The sequence below is a fragment of the Macrotis lagotis genome, chromosome 7 (assembly GCF_037893015.1).
Source record: "Macrotis lagotis isolate mMagLag1 chromosome 7, bilby.v1.9.chrom.fasta, whole genome shotgun sequence".
Lineage (NCBI taxonomy): Eukaryota > Metazoa > Chordata > Mammalia > Peramelemorphia > Peramelidae > Macrotis > Macrotis lagotis.
Window position 1 is genome coordinate 25,228,770 of NC_133664.1, and position 21,271 is coordinate 25,250,040.

Below are 21,271 nucleotides of genomic sequence, written 5' to 3' on the forward strand. Positions count from 1 at the left end.
ACATTTTTCATGTTAGTTTTTATACTAATATCCTCTGGCATTAGGAAAATTACCTTTCTCTACTAACAAACACATATGCCATACACCTGAAGTCAAATGTAGAGAGGCCTTGCATGTTGAAGTTATTTCTAATAAATGAGGGGGATTAAAAGATGAATGAGATACATTCTCTATACTTCAGAAGCTGGCAGTCTTGAAGAATTACAATTCAGTAGAGGGAAAAGGAAATTCTTTAAGCAATGATGTCTAGGTTATGTGTAAAAAAAGCAATTTTTTAAGTTACTCCTCCAGGAGCATAATTCTAGATAGAAATCTCTGCAAAATAAATTTCTTTGGTACTTATTATCTGATTAACTCAAAAATTCAGTAGCATTTTGAAAAGATGTTCCAGTGATCCTGGTAGTAAACCTCTTTAAAGAAAGGCCTTTTTTTCTCACTAACTTCCATTAAGGCCTAATGGAAAAAGCATTGGATTGGCTTCTCTGATTATCCAGCACTTAGAATACTATTACAAGCTCTGGGAGAGATACAAAACTTAGATTCAAGTTTCATAATGGCAGAGATGGTGTTAATAGGATATGAGAGAAAGACCATGTGGTTGTTCAAAGTGGAAAACACTCAATAGAGGTGAGAGAAGGAATCCATGGAGGAAGTTTCCTGTATTCGCCTGCTTTGAGCAGTGCTGCCCTTTGCAGGGGGGTAGGTGTTTAAATGTGTAGGTGATGCGTCCTAGAAAAGAACACAGCCTTCAAAGAAGGGAGGTTAAGGGGGCTGCGCAGAGTGAGCGGGAGAGTCAATATGCAAACAACAAAGAATTGTGTCCACACTGCCTAAAGAAATTCATTTGTAATTGGGCCAGACTCAGGAAGCTAGGAACAGCTGATGGTTCCATGATGTTGCAGGCAAGGTCCGGACACCCAGGAGGGTTTCTGGCATGCGTTTAGATGACTACTACCCCTACAGAGATTTACTGGAGGAGACTTTGAAGAATCACCCACTTGCATTGGGATGGAGATCACGTATGCCTCAGGCCTCTGAACCTGAGTAAAATGTAGCTGAGAAATACTTAGCAAAATATATAAAACAAATAATATTCACATGTGGTTTTCTAAGTCAGCATGCAGCCCATGGGGATTTTTATGTATGGTTTAGGGGCCCCTTTTTCTATTTGAGTTCAACACCACTGGTGCACATCATTGGAGGGATTTCCCATATTAGTTAAGATAGATGAGGAAATGCAGCTCAGAGAGACTGAGTGATTTGTCCACAGTCTCACAAAGTGATCAGTCAGGATTCAAACCCAAATCTCCTAGCACTAGCTATGTACTTTGGGTTCTGCTCCCCCACATTGTTTCCTACTCTGTTTCTCCGATGGACCTGTGCCTGGGACCGCTGGACATGTTGGCTATTTGATCCTGACAACAACCCTGTGTTGTCATTATCTACCATCCTCATTTTACAGACAAAGGAATCACCCAGAAGGTCCCAGGGTCATACAAGTCAAATATGAGAGAGAGGTGAACTCCGGTAGTCCTCCCTCCAAATCCAGCTGTCTAGCTCTGCCACCTAATAAGGTTGATCACGTTTGATCCACATCATGACCCTTATCAGGAAAAGGCTACAGGTATCACCCCTACTTTATAGAGAGAAAACTGAGGCTTACCTTAAATGACTTACTCAAGATTATACAATTAGGGAAGTTTCTGAGGCAGGATTTGAGCTCATAACTTAGTTGCTGATTCCACCTTTTAAAAAAATTCCTTTGTTTTAGGAAAAAAAATTATGGAACGCCCTGGGCAGATCATGAAAGTCAATCCAGCCTATTTTGGTTCCACCCTTTGTCCAACTCGCCCATTTGCAGCCACTGTCCAAGTTCTATACTTTCAAATATTGGATCAGCTATAGGTGGTGGCCACCCAACTGTGATTCTGGAAAGCAAGCATCCATCACAGATACTCCAAAATTGTGCCTGATTATTGCACTGATGGAATGAGCAAATGTGGGGATAGACCAAACTCTCAAGTGAATAGTTATCTTTTGGAAGGCTCTGAAGTCTTCTGGGGCTTGATGCGATCAACACAAATAGTTGACAAAAAATAAGTGTAGTGGAATCTTATTTGCCACACTTTTTGGTAAGTATGTGATTGTGAAGATGTGATTTCTTACTGGATGCCAATTTTTGAAAGCCTGCTTATTCCTTTTAAAACCTTCCCCAAGGGTGCTCTTGAAACGTATACTTTTTCTCAAAAATTTTGCAGAAATGAGAAAGTAGCTACAAAGATATCTACTTGCATCTTTACTGGCTTGTCTATGATTAATTGAATTAATAAAAAAGTCATTGATATTTTCTTGATCACTTTTTTGAGCAACATAATTGAAAATTTTTTCAGCCACTGGTGCTTTCATCTTTCATTGTTCCCTCAATACCCTCAAATTTGTACCATCCTCAGCCTATAACCATTTTTAGGTATCCTTGGTCCAAGTCTGGTTCCACTTCCCATCTTTACATCTTTCAGCCTATCTTCCATTTCTTCACAGATCCCATCTGTACTGAGGCTAGAATGAACGTAGTGAAATGAGGTTGTGACACAAACCAACCCTTACAGATCTTTGCCATTTTGATCAGATGACTTGGCTCACTCAGTTCTTGGAACAACCTTTCTTTTGGCTATTTTCCTTCCCTGTTTTTTTGTCTATCTTGAGAGAATACTACTCGATCTTCCTCCATTTTCCTCTGCAAGATTTACAAGTGCATTTATATCCTTAAACTCTTGCTGCCTTTGGCTGTCACAACTTGCCACTTGGCAGGAGAGGAGTGCTTTGTGGAAGAAGCAATCTCTAGATTCTTTTGTTCTCTTTGTTGTGATAGCTATTTACTTTGGCTGAACTTCTTTAGGAAATAGTGATAGTTCTGTCAATGCCACTTCTTTAATCCATTTCCTGTGTTTTGGTGTCACCAGCTTACTGAAGTAGGTCAGGTTGAGCTTGCCTCAATTGCATGCCATCTTTGCTCATTTTTATTCTTTATTCTCATTTGATATCGTTTTTATCTTTGCTTGAACAAATCAGCGAGTGGTCTGATTACCCAGCTGTTTCAGAAGTGATTTCCAATAATTTTCTGTCTAGTAAAAATAAAATACATTGCATTCTTGGATGTTATTTGTTGCTCATCATGTATGACGCTTCTTGAACTTTCCTAATTAAAGTATTTAGGATATAAAAGCAGGGGGCTTCTGGATAGTCTACAGGTCTTAGGACTGCATTATTTCTTTTATCTTACTATCTTTATTCTAAACCTTAACAGTGCCCCACCACCACCTCTCATGAGCATTTCCAGACAGAAGTTTTACAAAAAGAAGACTTTATAGGAAATTGAATCTCTATTGTATGCTTTGATTTAAATGTGTATATACATTTATATAAATATGTAAGTATATATGTGTGTATATATATATAAACTTGAATTCAGCACATAATTTTTTAAACAAGATTTATTTTATTTATTTTTAATTTTACATTCCCCCCCCATTCTTGCTTCCCTCCCCCCACCCCCACAGAAGGCATCTGTTAGTCTTTACATTGCTTCCATGGTATACACTGATCTCAGCTGAATGTGATGAGAGAGAAATCATATCCTTGAGGAAGAAAAATAAAGTATGAGAGCAAAATTATATAAGATAATGGTTTTTTTTTTTTCTAAATTGAATAGTCCTTGGTCTTTGTTCAAACTCCACAGTTCTTTTCTGGGTACAGATGGTATTCTCCATCATAGATAGCCCAAAATTGTCCCTGATGGTTGCACTGATGGAATGAGCAAGGTCATCAAGTTTGATCATCACCCCCAAGTTCAGCACATAATTTTCAAAGCTCTCCTGCTTTCCATCTCAGCTGCCTTCTTGTTCTTTAGGTACTTTGAAAATTATTTCAAAGGCCTTCCATTTTCTTTTTCTGACATCACCATCACTACTCAGCCTCTTCTAACCTCTGCAGGCTTCAGATTTTCCAGCTACAAAATGAAGATTTCTTACTCTAAACATCCTATGGTCAGAGCAGGTCATGATGAGGACAGGAGCGGGTCTGGGGAGAAAGGACTGAGATAGATGGAAGGGCAGGCAGTAGTCCTAAAAGTGGTTTCATCCATGCAGTGTTGGTTTGGAGAGGTCTGAAGTGTGAGGGTAGTGAGTCTGTGTTGGAGGTCCCTGGGACTGAGGAGGTTTGAGTACTTAGTTGGGAGGTCAAGAGGAAATTTGGATGATGGCAGGAGATGGAGGAGAGGGGAATATTTTGAGCCAAGCTGATGAGGAAGTTGTAATAAATACAACTAAATCTTAGTCACAAGGATAGGAAATAACGATTTAGCAGATATACTAGTAGTCTCTTCATCTATCAATCTACTTTTCCATTCAAGATTGTCTTCAGCCATCTTCTAGTCCCAAGATCCCTTGATCCAAATATTTTTCTGCCATGTCTGGTTATCACCTAGCCCCATACTTATTGTTCTAATAACTTTTCTTCCTTCCTCCTTTTTTTAGTTTGAACGAAATTAGACAACTGAAAGATATTTAGTAGTCTGAGGATTTAACTTTTAGGTTTCAAGTAAATTAAGACAAATCATTTCTTTATTGTATCAATTTGGGAAGCTTAAAATTTCACATAATTTTTTTAAAGGGGCCTTGCAGTTGTATATCTTAAAAATTTGTTAAAATACTGATAGTCATTTTAGTTCATAAATGAGCTTTAAAGATTTTTTCCCTTTTGAACTACCACAAAGCAATCTATGCTAAAAAATGCATAAAAGTAAGTTTTTTAAGGGGTAATGAGTTACAGCCACAAAGGCAAAACATGAACATGGAGATTTTTTTTAAAACAAGGAAACCTTTCCAAATTGACCAGAGATCAACTACTTGAGAGTCTACTAAGAAGCATTAGAGGATAAAAAGTGTAAGGCACAGCCTCTGCATATTTGATGAAAACTGGATGCAAACATGCCTCAGCAGAACCTGAGAGAAAACCAGCCCCAAAGTCCCTCCTCCTTCCCTGCCAGAGATTGTGGCTGAAGTTCGCAACATCTGTCCCCACCCCAAGCAAAGAAGTGCAAAAAAGGTGAGGGGGGGGTACTATAGCTGTCACTGCCCAAAACGAAATGGTCCTCACACTGATTAAACATTTATGGAAACCCACTATGGGACACCACACTATGACAGTCACTGGCATGAAGGATATATAAAAGGAAGAAGCCCTCCAATTTTATTACCAAGTTGAAGAATGAAATAACTACATCAATTCATTTGTGAAATGATTCAGAAGTAAAAGGTGCTTAAGAACACAGTACAATAGAAAAGAAACCCTGTGAAAGATCGGACATGTGATGGTAAAAATCAGCAGATCTTACAGGTCATAGAGGGAAAGACAGTACATCCATTTTATTCATAAAAATATTCCTTCCATTATTCATTCATATTCTATCCAATAAATTGGAACTTTAAAAAATACAGAAATTTAATAAAGGATATTTATTTCAAACAACAAAAACATTTGCATGATATTAAGGGGCAAACCAAAGATCCTGGTTTCTTGCCTCATGCTCTTATCATTAGAATGAGGGTCAAAATTATTCATAATTAACTATTTCATTACATGCTAGTAGGAAGTTTCTGCAACCTGTTCTTGGTACTAATTCCAGTTTTTCTGAATTCTTCTCTTTCCTTCAAATATTCCATTTTGCATTCTTCATAAAAATCTGGGTTTGTATAGCTAAGAAAAGAAAAATGACTTATGAAAACCTTAAAAATACCAAATTATCATCATCATCATCAACAGTAGTAGCAGCAGCTGCAGGTTTATCTCAGACAAATAAAAAGGCTAAATTCAGAAAAAGACCACATAAAATTGCATTTTTTTCTTTTTATATGTTAAGTTCAAAAAAAGATAATGACCCTCTTTTCTTTTATTGCCAACCCATCTCCCTTTGCCCTCCTACCCATCCCATATTGGTGCAATTTATTTTACAAATTGTTCTCCTGTTTCCATTCTCTTTATTCTGTATTGGTTCATGCAGGTCTTATCTGGTTTCTTTGTAACTTTCCATTTTGTCATTTCATTTAGAGAAAAATGTTATATTACAGCCAAATACCACAATTTGTTTAGTTATTCCTCAATAGGTAGGCATTCCCTTAGTTTCTGTTCATACCAACTACAAAAAGGTCAGCCAAAAATATATTTGTCTACACGGCTCCTTTTCCTATTTCTTTGATCTCTTTGGGTCATAGAAGATCACAGTAGTAGTTCTGTTGAGTCAAAGAGGATGCAGATTTGGTGACTTTTCACCCTAATTCCAAACTACCAGAATGACTGTACCAATACCCAACTCTACCAACAATATATTGCACCTCTAAGATTTGCCATTCTATTTTTTTAATCATCTTGTCCAATCAGATGGGCATTAAATGAAAACGCAGAGTAATTTTGATATTTCATTTCTCTAATTAGTGATTTGGACAATTTTCATGTGAACATTTCTATTTTCTCAAACTTGACTTATTTGAAACAAATTTCCCTCAAAATTGCCTCTTTGGTTAACTTGTCTATTTCTCTTCAGGGATTTTCACCTTTCTCATCACCAGGTAAATTATTCTTGATTTTTCTGTCTGCCTAATCCTTCAGGCCCATGAGCAGCCCAGTCTTACAACTTCTACTTCTTCAACATCTCAAACGTGGATTTTCTTCTCCCCATTCACACAGTGTCTGAGACCGGATTTGAACTCAGGTCCTCCTGACTCCAGGGCCGGTGCTCTATCTACTGCGCCACCTAGCCACCCCCTCCAATCTGTTTCTTGCCCATCTACTTTCATCTCCTTTATTTTCCTTCACATCTTATACACTGTCTCCCTTGCCATTCCTTCTTCATGATATTGCAGCTACAACTCTGGGTCTTTTTGGAGACGTTTCCCAGTCATGGACAATGCTTCCTCTAGTCTCTATCTTACAGTCCTGAATGTCTACTGAGGCTAGGCTTCAAGGATCACTCCTACGTGAGGGGTCTCCTGCTTCTCCTAGCTGCTCGTGCCCTTCCCGATTCCTGGGAAATGTAATTCCTTTGAATCTATTCTGTATTTAGTCATATGTGAACATGTCCCCCCGGCCCCAGAAAAGTTTCATTTTTGTCTTTTTAACTCTAGCAAGTGTACTCATGCCTCAAACAGAGTGGGCACTTTATAAATACTTGTGGATCAGTCGTTTTATTTGAGAAATGATTTGTCTCCATGAATAGGTCTGCTGACCTCTCTGGACAGGACACTCAGAACATTAGAGGCAGGACCATCTGGCAATGTAACACTTACTGGGCAATCAGACATTCTTTTAAAGCTGAATTTTCTTTCCGACATTTTACCACCATAAGAAAGCCAGAATCCTTGCAGCATTTGGTGAAGTCTGAAATTGAAAAAAAAAAAAATGAGGAAAATATTATTGCAGTAAGCTAAGAAAACATTTTCATCATAAAAGGAGCTTCAACTTCATTTGAATACTCTTGTCTTCAACAACTAAAGAGTGCTCAAGACCCATGTTATCAGGTGCTGTGCCAGCTTCACAGTTCACACTCTGCAGTCTAATAATTGACTATATTCGATGGTTTGCTCTGGTCTGGTTCTCTCAGAGAATTCAAATGACATTACAATGTTGAAGCCGAGTGTCCGGCTGTGGCTGAGCAGACCAAGACGAGCTCAGAGGGCTCTAACATAAAATGGGCCACATGAATCCTGGGAGTGAAGAGGCCTCAGAATATGCACCCTCACAGTGCTGCTTGTAGGGCACTGGGCCTTCTTGCACCAGGGTATCTCCATGTCACGCAATCAGTTCTAAAGCTTTTCAGAGAGACGTTAAGAGGGTCCTTGTGTTGCTTCTTCTGACCTCTCATCGAACACTTGCCTTGTGTGATTACTCTGTAAAATAGTTCTTTGGGCAGTCATAAAATGTGGCCAATTCATCAGAACTGCACTCTCAGTAGAGGAGTTGAGTCCAAGAAAGGACCTCAGTCTCAGTACACATGTGTGTGAATGTACAACTGAATGCACACATGGATAGACAAACACATTCATATGAGCACAAATCTATTCATATCCTGTGTATTTTTACATATTCCTGTGCACACATGCCTATACACACATGTTTAATTATGAGGAGGCAGGAGAACAACTTGTGCCCAAGTAAGCATAAGAAAATATGCTGTGATAAAGGACTACACTTTACTGGAGAAGGCAGAGCTCTCTTTCACCTGTGGGGATTAGGGAAGTGGAGGCACCTGGGCTGACTGCCGACGGAAGAGAGGGATGGGGATGGGGGGTGTGTGAGCAAGGGCAGAGGAAACAGGATGGCATCAGCTTGTCTGTGCTGATGCCAGGCTTTCAGCTCCACTCTGATAGCCAATCAAACACTGGTCTAGCAGCACTAACACAAGATCATTTGAGAGAGATTTTGCTCTTAAATGTTGAGAAATATGTACAGGAAATTGCCCTTTCCTTCATGTAAAGCATCAACACCCAGACCAGCAAAATGTCAAATGCCCCCTTGTTATTGAAAGCCTCCTGTGTAGTATATACAAATTGAAAGCCGATTCTTCTCCAACTCTAGTTCTTGTTAACTGAGAAATTTACAGCAAACTGCCTTATTTCTGAATGTCTTTTTCTGCACCATTTTATGCGTAGAAAACTAATGACCAGCAGCTGGGCACAACAGCACTGCTTCGGGTCCTGGACACATCTGATAAAGGCATATTCTCCATATTTTCTCACTTGACCAAGTCTGCTCTTCAGGAATAACTGTGACTGGCCTGAAGCCTCAAGCTGTTTGTAAGGTCTTTGTCACTTGTTTAGCAGCAAGGTTTTAATTAGGATCCTTCCTTCATACCACATAGCACATTAGCACACTTTCATATATCTAGAGTGATGTTGCTAATACTGCCAACTAATTTCTCAAATAGTATTCGGCAACAAATCCAATTTAAAATTCTTCTGCCTTTCATTACTCACAGGGCCAAATAATGTTACCATGTTAAAAAGCCAGGACATATTGTTCTACATACAAATAACTGAAATAATAATTACCATTAAAGACGAGTCTCTCAGAGCCCACAGACTGAGAGCACTCTGACCTGCCTCAACAGAGGAAGCTCCCTATGTGCACCAAGGAAATCACAGGTCAGGATGAAAACCAAACAAAAGGAACCCAAAAACAAATACCAAAGACTTTGGACAGCTGCTGCCATCAATTGCATGGCTAGACAATAGTCAATATTCGATGAATTTAAAAGCCAATAAGTACTAAGAATTTGTCTGATTTGTCTAATTGCTGATCTTCATACACTTAGAACCATCCTATAGAGAGAGTTACTGGGACACTTTAGATTTAGAGAATGAGACTATGTGCCATAGAAAAACCTAGAACTGCTACCAATGCCTTCCAAACCTAGGTCTAATGAAAAAAGACCTGGGAGATAAAATAATAAATATCCTGTGGAATTTTGAACTAAGGCCAAAGGTAGAATAAAACTGTTATTCTTCAGTTGTGCCTGATTCTTCATGACTGTGTGAACCCTAGTACACAAATACCGACCATGGAATTCTCTTGGCAAAGATACTACAGAGACTTGCCAGTGGATTAAGTGAGACAAACTTTTAAGTTAAGAGGTTTGTCCAAGGTCACACATCTACAGGGCTTTTAGTTTTATGAAGATTAACAACTTTCAAGGGGTGGGTCTCATAATAAATTTTTAATAACAAAATGAATGATAACATTTTCCTTAATATGCAATGAATTCTGGAATAATCTCGGTAGCTAAATATCTTGACCTTTCTTTTTTTTAAAAAAAAGGTAAGTTTTAATAAAATGACTTGTTCTTGATATATATATATAAAGTGTCATGATCCCATTCCTGAATTATAGTGAGTTAAGTGATATTTAAAAATAAAATAAGGCTGGCAGTTGGTAGCATTTGGAGAGGAGAAAGGAAAGGGTTAATTTTTAAAATGCCCACTTTCACATATATATATATATATATATATATATATATATATATATATATATATATATATACACACACACACACACACACACACACACACACACACACATAATTTAAACTCCATGTTCTCATTTAAAATTGGTTTTTATTTTAAGGTACATCTAGTCAACACTCTGGATTCAAGTCCCAGCAGACAAATGCCGGAATGCCATGTTGCCTTTTGCAATAATATTCCCTTCTGGAAGCTGTGAAATAAAAAAACAGCTGAAACCCACAGGAGGTCACTCTCACTTGCTGCCTTGATTCGTCTGGATTGGATGGAGGCGCGACGTCCTAATGAAATAACAGCCAGGAGCACCAAGTTCTGCCTTCTCAAAGTTCCTGTGGTACGTAAATGGCCATTTAACTAGGAGGCATCATTAGTGCAGGGCCACATCCCTTCCAGCCAGTTGCTTCTCATGTGCTAATCCTTAACAAAGATGAAAGTACAAGCAAGTTTGAACCCAGAAGGCACTTCAAGAAACCCTCCAGACAGTGTCACCTCTTTGGGAGCCAGATCCAATGAGGTGGGGACCCCTTTGGGAAGTGTTCTCAGGGTTATGACTGAACTTTTGATCCAGGATGCAGAACAGAAACATTCAAGGGGACAAAGCAAATTCAGTTGTGAAATTTTCCTTATTAATGTGCTATTTTTCAATTGTAACATTAATTATTACCCTGTTACTGAAACTCCAATGGAAATGAGCCCCACTACAATTAGTCTTAGTAATTTCTAACAAGCAGCTTAATTCCCTTGTAATACCAACTGTCAGGGGACAGGGATGACAATTGGGTCTGTTTCCTTCCCCAATCCATCTTCTCGGGTTGCATGGGCAATCTTCCTAAGAACCAGTCTAATCACACACCTTTCTCCACTCAACACCTTCCAGGGCTTCCCCACTGCTTACACATACATCTTAAACTCCTGAGCCTTCATAAGAGTGACTTCTCTCCTATATAGTAAATCCTTCACAAATTCTTGTTGCTTGTTGATTGAATCTGGTTTACCCTACTCCCCTTCACACATTCTACATGCCCATCATCTCCCTGGGTAATCCATTCATTATGTTTTTAGATTCCTAATGGTTAGGAACCTTTTTTTTTTTTACTTGAAGACAACAAAATCATTCTTTCTAATGCTGGTTCTTCTAATTCTCTTCTCTGGTATCTAGCAAATAAACACTTTCCATCTGCAAATTCTTCAAATGCTTTAAAAACAAAGCATCATGATTTCCCCCCTCTCTACTGGAGGGCCTTGCCTAACTCAATGAACCTAGGAGCTCTGCCATTCAGGGTTACCAACAATGGACTGATCATAGTGTAAGGGGATCCCCTGGAAAAGGAAATGGGAAACCACTTCAATATCTTTGCCAAGAAAACTCCATGGACAGTATTAAAATATATGAAGATGAGCCACTTGGGTCGAAAGGTGTCCAACATGCCACTGGGAAAGGATAGAGGACAACTACAAGTTGCTCTAGTATGATGAGGAGCCTGGGACAAAGACAAAAAGAAGCTTAGCTGCAGATGTGTCTAGTGACAAAAGGAAAGACAATATGATAAAAGATCAATACTGTATAGGAACCTGCAATGTAAGCTCTATGAATCAAGATAAGTTGGATGTGGTCAAACAAGAGATGGAAAGTAAATATCTATATCATGCCCCAAACACTGATGCCAAAGAGGCTAAAGTCAATCATTCTTTATAATAAAGTCTGACATCTTCTAGACATAATAAAAAATGATGCCACATTCATCATAAAGGACTGGAATGCTAAAGTAGGGAATCAAAAGATTATTGGAGTAACAGGGAAGCTTGGCCTTGGAGTAAAAAATGAAGCAGAGCAGAATTATCACAATAATTTGCTGGTCATGGCAAGCACTCTTTCAATAACTCAGAATGTCAATCAGATTGATTACATACTTAACAGTCAAAGGTGGAGAAGCTCTAAACAGTCTGTTGAACCAAGCCCTGCTGACTAGATCATGAGCCTTTTATTGCAAAATTCAGATTTAAATTGAAGAATGTGGAGAAAACCATCAGACCTAAAAACCTCCCTTATGACTGTGAAGTGGAAGCCTTTAATAGATTTAAGGGATCATATCTGGTAGAGTGCCTGAAGAACTGCAGACAATATTATGCAGGAGGCAGTAACAAAAAAATTCCAAAGAAAAAGAAGAGCAAGAAAGCATGAGGCTTTGCAGATAGCAGAGGAAAGGAGGAAAGAAGGAAAGAGAAAGGAGAAAGCTCTCTTCAATTGAATGCAGAATTCCAGAGAATGGTATGGAGAGATAAGGTTTTCCTTAAATAAGCAAAGCAAAGAAATAAAAGAAAGCAAAATAATGGGAAAGACAAAAGATCTCTCCAAGAAAATTAGAGATATCAAGCAAAAAAATGGGCATGCTAAAATTCAAAAAAATGTAGGGACTAAGCAGAAGAGATTAAGATGAGATGGCAAGAACATACAAAAGAACTATAATGGAAAGATCTTCACATCAGGATGGTGTGGTTATTGCTCCAGAGTCAGACATCCTGGCGGAGAATAAAGTCAAGGGGGCCTTAGGAAACACCACTAACATAAGGCCAGTGGAACTGATGGAATTCCAGCTGAGCTATTTAAGATAATGTTCTTTAAAGGACTGCATTCAATGTACCAGTAAATTTGGAAAATTCCAATGGATTGGAAAAAATCAATTTCTGCATCAATGCCAGAGACTGTCCAAATTACCAAACAACTGTGCTCATTTAACACTTTGGAAAGGTTATATTTCATATTCTGCAGATAAGCTTCAGCAGTATGTGAACAAAGAATTACCAGAAGACCAGGATAGTTTTCAAAGACAAAGAGGAAATACAGACCTATTGCCAATATTCACTGAAGATGGAGAAAGCAAGGATGTCCCAGAAAAACATCTTCTGCTTCACCGATCACACTAAAGATTTGGACTGTGTGGATCACAAAAAATGTACCAGGTCCTCAAAGAGATGAGAAGAGCAGATCATTTTGCCTGTTTTCTGAAGAACCTATATGTGGGTCAAGAAACAAGAGAACTGAACAACTGACTGGTTTAAGACAGGAAAAAAGAGAATGGTAAGGTTGCATATTGTCACCTTATTTAATTTATTTGGAGAATACTTAAAGCTGGACAGATAAAAAGCTAGAATTCCAGTTGCCAGGGTATCTCATAGATGCAAAAGATACCTCTCTGGTGATGAAACAGGATTAAGAAGCCTCTGGATGAGAGTGAGAGAGGAGAGTAACAGGTGGTTTGAAGCTTAACATCAAAAAAAAAAAGATCTTGGCAACTATCCCATCACTTCCTGCCAAACAGAGGGAGAAGAAACAGAAGCAGTACCAGGTCTTATATTCTTGGACTCAAAGATTTCTGTAGATTAGAACTGCAATCATGAAATTAAAAGACACTTGCTCATTGGAAGGAAAACTGTGGCAAATCTGAACTGCAAACTAAAAAGCCAGAGCCATTACCTTGCCCCCAAAGATTTGTATAATCAAACCAATGATTTTTCCAGTAGTAACATAAGGCCATGAGAGCTGGACTTTACTGAAAGCTGAGCACCACCAAGTCAACAGAATCACTGGAAAAAATCCTGGTGTTGGGAAAAGCTGAAGGCAAAAGGAGGAGGGGACAACAGAGGATGAGATGGACAGAGGGTATCATGGAACTGTTAGAGATAAGGAATGGACAGTTTGGCAAATAGTGGAAGATGGAAGAGTCAGGTATATTGTAGCCCATGGGGGTCATGAAGAGTTGGACGTGACTGAACAACAACACCCCTTGCCCATCAAAGAGTTAATATTTCCTAGGTTCAACATTTCCACTTCCTTCAACCAGTCCTTTCAAAGACTCTGACCCTCTTGTTTGTCTTCCTCAAGTGCCTCTAGCTGGTCAATGTGCTTCTGAAAAAATGTGTGGCCTGAATCTAAACAGGATGCTTTCCTCCACGTGGTATGACCAGGGAGGACTACAGCACTGGGATCACTTCCCCAATTTTATAATCAATCAATAAGAACTGTGACATTTGAAAAGTACAAGAGATAATTTCTAGATAATAACTAATCATTTTATTAATTATAGCTTGCAAATAATTAATAAAAGGATGGTCATTTGGCTTTCTCTCATAAACTAAAGATCAGCATATATCACAGAAATCAACTCTGACTGTTTAACAATAAAGTAAGCTTATTCTAATGAAGGGCTAGGGACATGACTTAGATTATGTCACTCATGGACAAAGAGAGAGACTCCTTTCAAGCCAAATCACTCCTGCCTCAAGGCAATCTATGCAAAAGAATCACTTCCAGAGAAGATAGTCTTAGGGAAGGGAGGGGTAAATCTTGAGGCAAAGTCAGAAATGTCCTTGAGCAACTGGGCTTTGAATGAGGAAACAGAAAGGGAAACCTCTCAATCCTATTTTAATAACTTACTATTAATATAAGAGAGAAATAACCATTTCATTCAGTATTTATTAAATTCCTTTCACAAAAGCATCTTTATGGACTCCTCAGCTCCCACTCATCTGATACATTCAACCAGTTACCAAATCTTTACATTTCTTTTTTTTATAACTGCTCTTGCATACATCCCCTGATGATTAAAATAGCCTTCTATTAGTCTACCTGCTTGTTTCCCCAGTCCAATCAATCCTCCACATTGCTGCCAAAGTGATTTCCTAAACTCTAGGCCTGATGATGTCCCCTACAGTTCAATCCAGGGGCTCCCTATTATTTCCAGAAGTAAATACAAACTCTACTGATATCTAAGGCTCTTTACAACCTGGCCCCTTTCTCCCTTCCAATTTTATCACACTTTACTGCCCTCTATACACTCTATGATCCAGCTTCACAGACCTACTGGAAGACTCACACCTGGCATTCCATCTCCTGTCTTGCTTCCAGTCCCTGAGACACCCGACATCCTCTTCTCAACATCTTAGATTCTTTCCAAGTTCAGCTCAAACATTCACCTTCTGCAAAAAAAAAAAAGCATTTCACATCCTCCTACCTGCTGCTGTCTTCCCCTCTCTGATCTCCTTCTACTCAGCATCATCTTGCATGTGTCTATTTTTTAACATGTTGACTCCAATACAGAGTCCTTTTGGGCAGACACTGAATTTGGCTTTTTTTTTTGGGGGGGGGGGAGGAAGAGATCAGTATCTCTGACAGTTAACACAGGGCTTAGCACATACTACAAAGAGAATTCATTGAGCATGGGAGGGATGTATTTGGAAATGAAGGCAATAGGAAAAGAAAAGGGTATTATCAAGAAAAAGTTTGTTTTAAATGTGGTCCCTTGTGAAAAAATGGACATACTATCAGAGATAATCACTTATATCAAGAAATATGAGTAAGAAGCTAAATTCTGTTTTCTCCACTGTTACAATAGTAATCAACTTCATAATACAATGCATTAAAGGAACAAGGCCTGGAATTCTATGTTATTATAGAACATGCTGGGTCTTTTGTGCCAAACTGCTTTGAACAATGAATATAATTAAAACAACAAATTGTTATTTTAGTGGGGACAACAGTGAAGATGAAGTAAATTCATTTTAGAATGATTTATTCTGACACACAGATCTGATGAATGTTTCTGAAAACTTGAGTAAAATAAATGCAAGATCATCAAATCCAATTCTAATTCAACAATGTAAACTATATTGGAAAAAAGTTTATAAAACCACCTTTTTTTGAAAAATCTCAATTTGTAAGAAAATAAAAACTAAAAAACCCTGCCCTACAAAGAAACAAAAGAAAGAAAACTACCTGCTTATTAATCACTTGGACTGGTGTACAAGAGAGAATTCACATTTTATTTTAAAGGCCTAGATTCATTTACACATGAATGAATGAGCAACTTTTAGAGCAGGGACCAGAAGGAGACTGCCAGTCTGACTGGGCCTGAACAGGAAGATTTACAGACATCTGACTAGGGGCCAGCAGGCCACACCAACCACACCGCGAAACTGAAAATTCTTCCTTTGGGCTTCCAGTGAAGAGCTACTTATCAAACTTAGCAATGCAACTATTTGCTCCTGTTAGCAACTGACATTGGGTGAAATCCTTTCTGCTATAGTTATTACTGATTAAAAAAACAAAACAAATCTTGCTAAGCTTGAAAAAGAATCATAAGTATCAATATCGTCAATGACATGGAATTTGGAGAAATATCACCTTGAAAAATCTCCCCCCCATTTTTCTTATATTATGTGATAATTGTAAAGGATTTTATCATTATCTGAGTACACTTTGCTTTTTTTTGTTTTAAGATTACTGTGTTGAATAAGATCTGAGCTAAGAAAATTATTTGTTTGAATTATTTTATAATATTTGAAATAAAAAAGTGGGAAGAGCATTGTTATATAATTTGTAAGCTACAAATTCATAATAATAAGTGAGTTGGGATTTTTTGGAGGAAACTAACATATTACATTGTGTTTATCAGAAATAAATCACTGAGAAAACAACAGATAATTTACTATTTTTGATTTCCAGGTAAATATTAACTTTAAGTTTATATACTTCATATTACAACAAAGCAGGTAAGCTAAAATGATGAACGAACTTGTCTTGTGTCACAAACCTAAGCTCTGATGTGACAGTGGCAGATCACATCCTTTTTAAGATCTGATGTACACCACTTCAAAAATGACCTTGATTGTGCATATTATATTAAACAATCACTGCAAAATACTGTCAGGTGAAGTTAATTTGCAATGTCTGTCATGCTTTTGTTGACTTGGGTTTGAATTGATTTTCAATGAAAAGTGTTTATAAAGAATCGTTTTTGAAAATATTTAATAATTATATCCTTCTAAGTCTTCTTACCCTCCCCAGTAAATGTTATGTTCAATTTTCTCACATGTATAATTAGGAAAATTCCCAGTTTAAAATATGATTATCAAATGAGGATTTGGATTTATTTTTTGGTCAAATGCTGTAGTAAAATAAATGCTACTATTCCCACAGTGTCAAGACCGAGTGAAAAACAATGTAATCCCTGATATATCGTACACAGTCAAAATTATAGCAGAGAACCTACAGCTTTTGTGTAATTTAACATGATGACACCAATTGTGCTGGTAGAAGAAAACTGACAATATTTAATAAATAAAATTCGTATAAATAAGCTCAAATGCTTCCTTTTCAAGGAAGGAAAAGTAATAAAAGGCATTATGACAAATTTAGTTAAGACTTTTAATCAATTCCATATGCCAGGTCACCTATAGCAAACATCCTTCTGGGTCTGGCTGCAGTTTATTTAAAGACTTTACAATTTCGCTACTTAAGAGTGAGTCCTATGGAGGTGCTATCTCACCATTTATATTTTCACAACACTTATGATATTGCTATCACACTCTTAAAATAAATGAAAAGCCCACAAATAAAATACTATAGGCTATGTTTATTTCTGGTGATAATGATAAAAATATTAATTTTTAATGCTCATTTTAATCTTGCTTTGTTTGAAACCGGGGAAAATTTATCAGTTGAGCTAAAAAGAAAAAGTCTCTTGCTATGGAAAGTCTGATTTTTTTAAAATAGGCACTAGATAATATACAATTATAAAATTCTGACATCAATAACGTTTTATGACAAAGTTATTATGCTTTTAATTTTGTATTTAATTGTGGTTTATTAGCTTGTTACTTTGAAGATTACTTAGTGTGCACAGAACACATTTAGTGGTGCATTTAATGAGCCAAGAAGGTAGGGGGATGAACATGAAAAGATTGTTTTACATTGTAGTGCACGAGCTATTTGATAATTCTAACATGGTACAAAAGAAAGCTTCTCTCTAGATTGATCATGGTTCAGTTAACATCACTGAATATCTAATACCTCCAACTCAATTAATTCTCACCTGATTAAGATCAGGCTGATATTCAAACTAAATCATCTCTCCAGTCAAGTAGAAATCAATATTTCTGATTTTACTTTTAAATTACAATAACAAATAAAATACTGCATCTTCAATATGCCAAGAGTGGCTTTTCTATTCTAGTCTACCATAGCATGGATAACACAGCTGATTAAAGAATTATTCAAATTTGAGCAACAATATATAGGAGAATCAGATTAATTTGAACAGAGAGATGGAATGAAGTAATTAAATACATCTTACATAGGGCAAATAGAAAATTGACATAAAATAAACTCTACTTCCTTAAAACAAACCTCACTATTTATCAGCTCAAGTAGTTAGGAATATGGTTTTATTTGGGATCACTTATTTTTGTCAAGAAAATGTTTGAAGCCAGAGAGATGTTTAAAAAATAGAACCTTTTTTTCCTACCCCCCCCCTTTCATAGTAGCCTCGACAACTCCATTCCCTTACCCTGTTCCCCCCAAATACCGACAAAAACAAAAATAACCTACTTTCTCTTTCTGGTGCAGCAAACTTTTAAAAAGGCTACTGCCTAGAAGTATTAAACCATCTCTGCTGAGATATAATCAATAAATCCTACAAGAAAAACTGAACACTGAAGCATCTCTCTTGAAAAGACCAAAGGGGTGGAGAGGGGGAAGCATTCTTCTTTCCCCATCCTAACTTGTTTCTATTCTTCTTTTCTTTTCCCTCCCTCCCTCCCTTCCTTCTTTCCTCCCTCCCTTTTTCTTTCTTTCTCATATCCTACAAAACCCAAAAGATGAGAATGGCAGGGCCCTTCCTATTTATCAAAAATGATTGTTTTGTTTTTTTAACATAACTGAAAGGTTCTTATATTATGTGATGGTCAGTAAACAATTTTTCAACAGTACTTGTAAAAGGAAAATAACAAGTGAATTATTTTGAGAGATACAGAAATTGTGTGTTAAAAATAGAAACTATGCATGTTAAATGGGCACATAACTCAGCCTGTTTATTAAGGGGGAGAAATGGAGAAGTGGTTTTCATAATTTAAAGACTTCTTCTGCAGTGTTTTTTCTAAAGGCAAGGGCAAAAGAACCAGAATGGGCATTAACTTGGCCCCAAACGCTTAGGGATTGACAAACTTTTCTCAACTGTTCTCCCCAAGGTGCTTTGAGGGAACTAGAAATGAAAGAATCCAATTCTTAAAAATCTTAAAGGTCAAGTGGTCTCTGTTGGGAAGTTCCCCCAAATGAAGTCTTCAGGAAGTCTAGCTGTATTGTACAGAGGGATCCTTAATCAGGTAGGGAGTTGATCACCTTTCACTCTGCACCTATTTCTTACAAAGAAGATAATGTTGGAGAATGAATTTCAAGAAATGGTTGCTAACGTTGGTGGTTTGCCAAATTTCAAATTTTAAACTGGGTCATGAAAGTGCATTTTAATTGTGAAAAACTGTTTTTAGTCAAAAAAAAGGTACATTAAGATTCAGATCTAATAAGAAGGGAGAGGTTAGTTCTAAGAATCAATAGAAATAATTTCAGTTGCCTGTGACTACTTGGTGAAATCTTGGATTTAATTCCCAAGGGAGCTCTAGTCAGATAAACTTTTAATTGAATATATATTATTAGTCACTTATTAATTGTACAGTTCTGTGGAAAAAAGATTACTGAAAGTAGAAATTAATAGGGTGAAGAAGAACTGAACTAGGGAAAAAGATGTTGACAGCAATAGAGGCTAACTCCCCACTACTGGTAGAGGCAATGACTATGATGAATTCAAAGGAAGGAGGGATCCTCTTGAATTGTAATGATCTGAGAAAGAGGTCAGAAATTACCTTAGATTGCTATAACTTGTACCTTTGACATAGAATTAAGTTGAATGAATGAATGAATGAGAAGGGCCTTTTACAATTCTTTATGTAGTTCTCTTTTAAACTGAGTTTCTATAAACCATCACATATTCTACACTAACAGTGGCAACAGTAACTCATATTTACATAACATTTGGGGCTAAGAGAGCACTTTCTTACATATCTATTTTTAATAATTTGATAATGATAAAAATTTACAATAATATTTTCTTATGACAGTAACAATAATTCAAATATAAGGCTGCCATCAAAAACTCCTATTACCTTCCAAAACTACTTTCTGATTTTTTTAAAGGGTTAATAGTTGTTCACCCTGATTTAAGAATTTATGTAACAAGAATTAAAAAAATATATGGGCATCAAAAGCTAAGTAATATACGTGTGTGTGTGTGTGTACATACAAAAAAGTACCTTCCACATTAAAGATTAATTTAACTAACACTGTCTTGTATATTTTCTATCCCAAAAATAGTACTTTAATTTTAAGACAGAATGTCAATAGGGTTCACTGAAATAATAGAAAATAAATGAATGCTAAATAATTACTAAGGAAGTTTTATTTATGGAAATGAATAATTCAGTGTTTTGCAAAGTAAAATCAAATAGCAGCTGCTTTGCTGATATCAATATAACTTAGAACTTTCTCAAAAAATCAACAGACTTTCAAACTGAAATCATTAAATTCTTCTGCCAAAAGTAGAGAGAAATATTTTTAATATTTTCATTATTCCAACTTATATTTGAAGAGTAAAGTTTCATGACATTAATGTAACACCAATGTACCCTCTCCTAAATAGCATTAGGCAGGTAGTCAACACAAAACTATAGACTGTGAGCCTTTATCAAGGCATTTACTTTGACTACAGAACTAGGGAACATGTCAGTTCAAAATCAATCAATAATTATTTATTAACTCAAAGGAAACAACCCCCTCCTCCCCAAGAGATTTTTGTTCTAAGACAGGAGAAAGCTACATGTAAGTCTAGACAGCAGACATTTCCATAAATACAAAGCAGTTTGGGAGGAAGAGCCAGAAGATGGAAGGGCCAGGAAAGGCATGTGCTACAGATGGTGATGAAAGAGGTTTATCTTGAAGGTAAAAATTCATACGAGGCAGAGATGATGAGGGGCTGCATTTCAGGAAACATGGACCAAGAGGACTCCTGGGTTCCATGATGTGGGGCCCAGCTTATGTCTCCCATTTCAGGGTGAACCTGTGTCTTGACTCTCAGGGGGGCAGCTGCAAGTCCTCTGGTCTCTAAGTGTCTTTTGTTACTCTGAGTTTCAGCTCTTGGGCTCATCAAACAGGCTCTCCCCTCCCAAAGGCTATGGAGAAATGAGCAGAACGCTGCTCCTCCAATGAGCAGGCCAACACCTCTTAGTTGGTGGAGGAACTCCTGAGCCACTGCACTAGCTAAGGGAGTCCGAGTTCTCCCAGGGCTAGGATTCAGTCTACTGCTCTGCTAGTTGGA

The 21,271-nt window shown here is 37.3% G+C and overlaps 1 protein-coding gene across 5 annotated transcripts in view; it reads right to left on the reverse strand.

The window, feature by feature from the left end:
• Window positions 1-5,213: 5,213 nt before the first annotated feature.
• CMC1 (C-X9-C motif containing 1) overlaps window positions 5,214-21,271 on the reverse strand; it is an 80,678-nt gene continuing 64,620 nt past the window's right edge. For 4 of the 5 annotated variants that reach the window (XM_074195642.1, XM_074195645.1, XM_074195644.1 and 1 more), the window contains 2 exons: window positions 7,341-7,431; window positions 5,214-5,754 (listed from right to left, as the gene is read on the reverse strand). In XM_074195642.1, the coding sequence (XP_074051743.1) occupies window positions 5,634-5,754; window positions 7,341-7,431 (212 nt within the window). In that variant the 3' untranslated portion in view covers window positions 5,214-5,633. Of the gene's footprint in view, window positions 5,755-7,340; window positions 7,432-14,928; window positions 15,048-21,271 lie in introns of all 5 variants that reach the window. The other variant, XM_074195643.1, reaches the window with a different exon arrangement.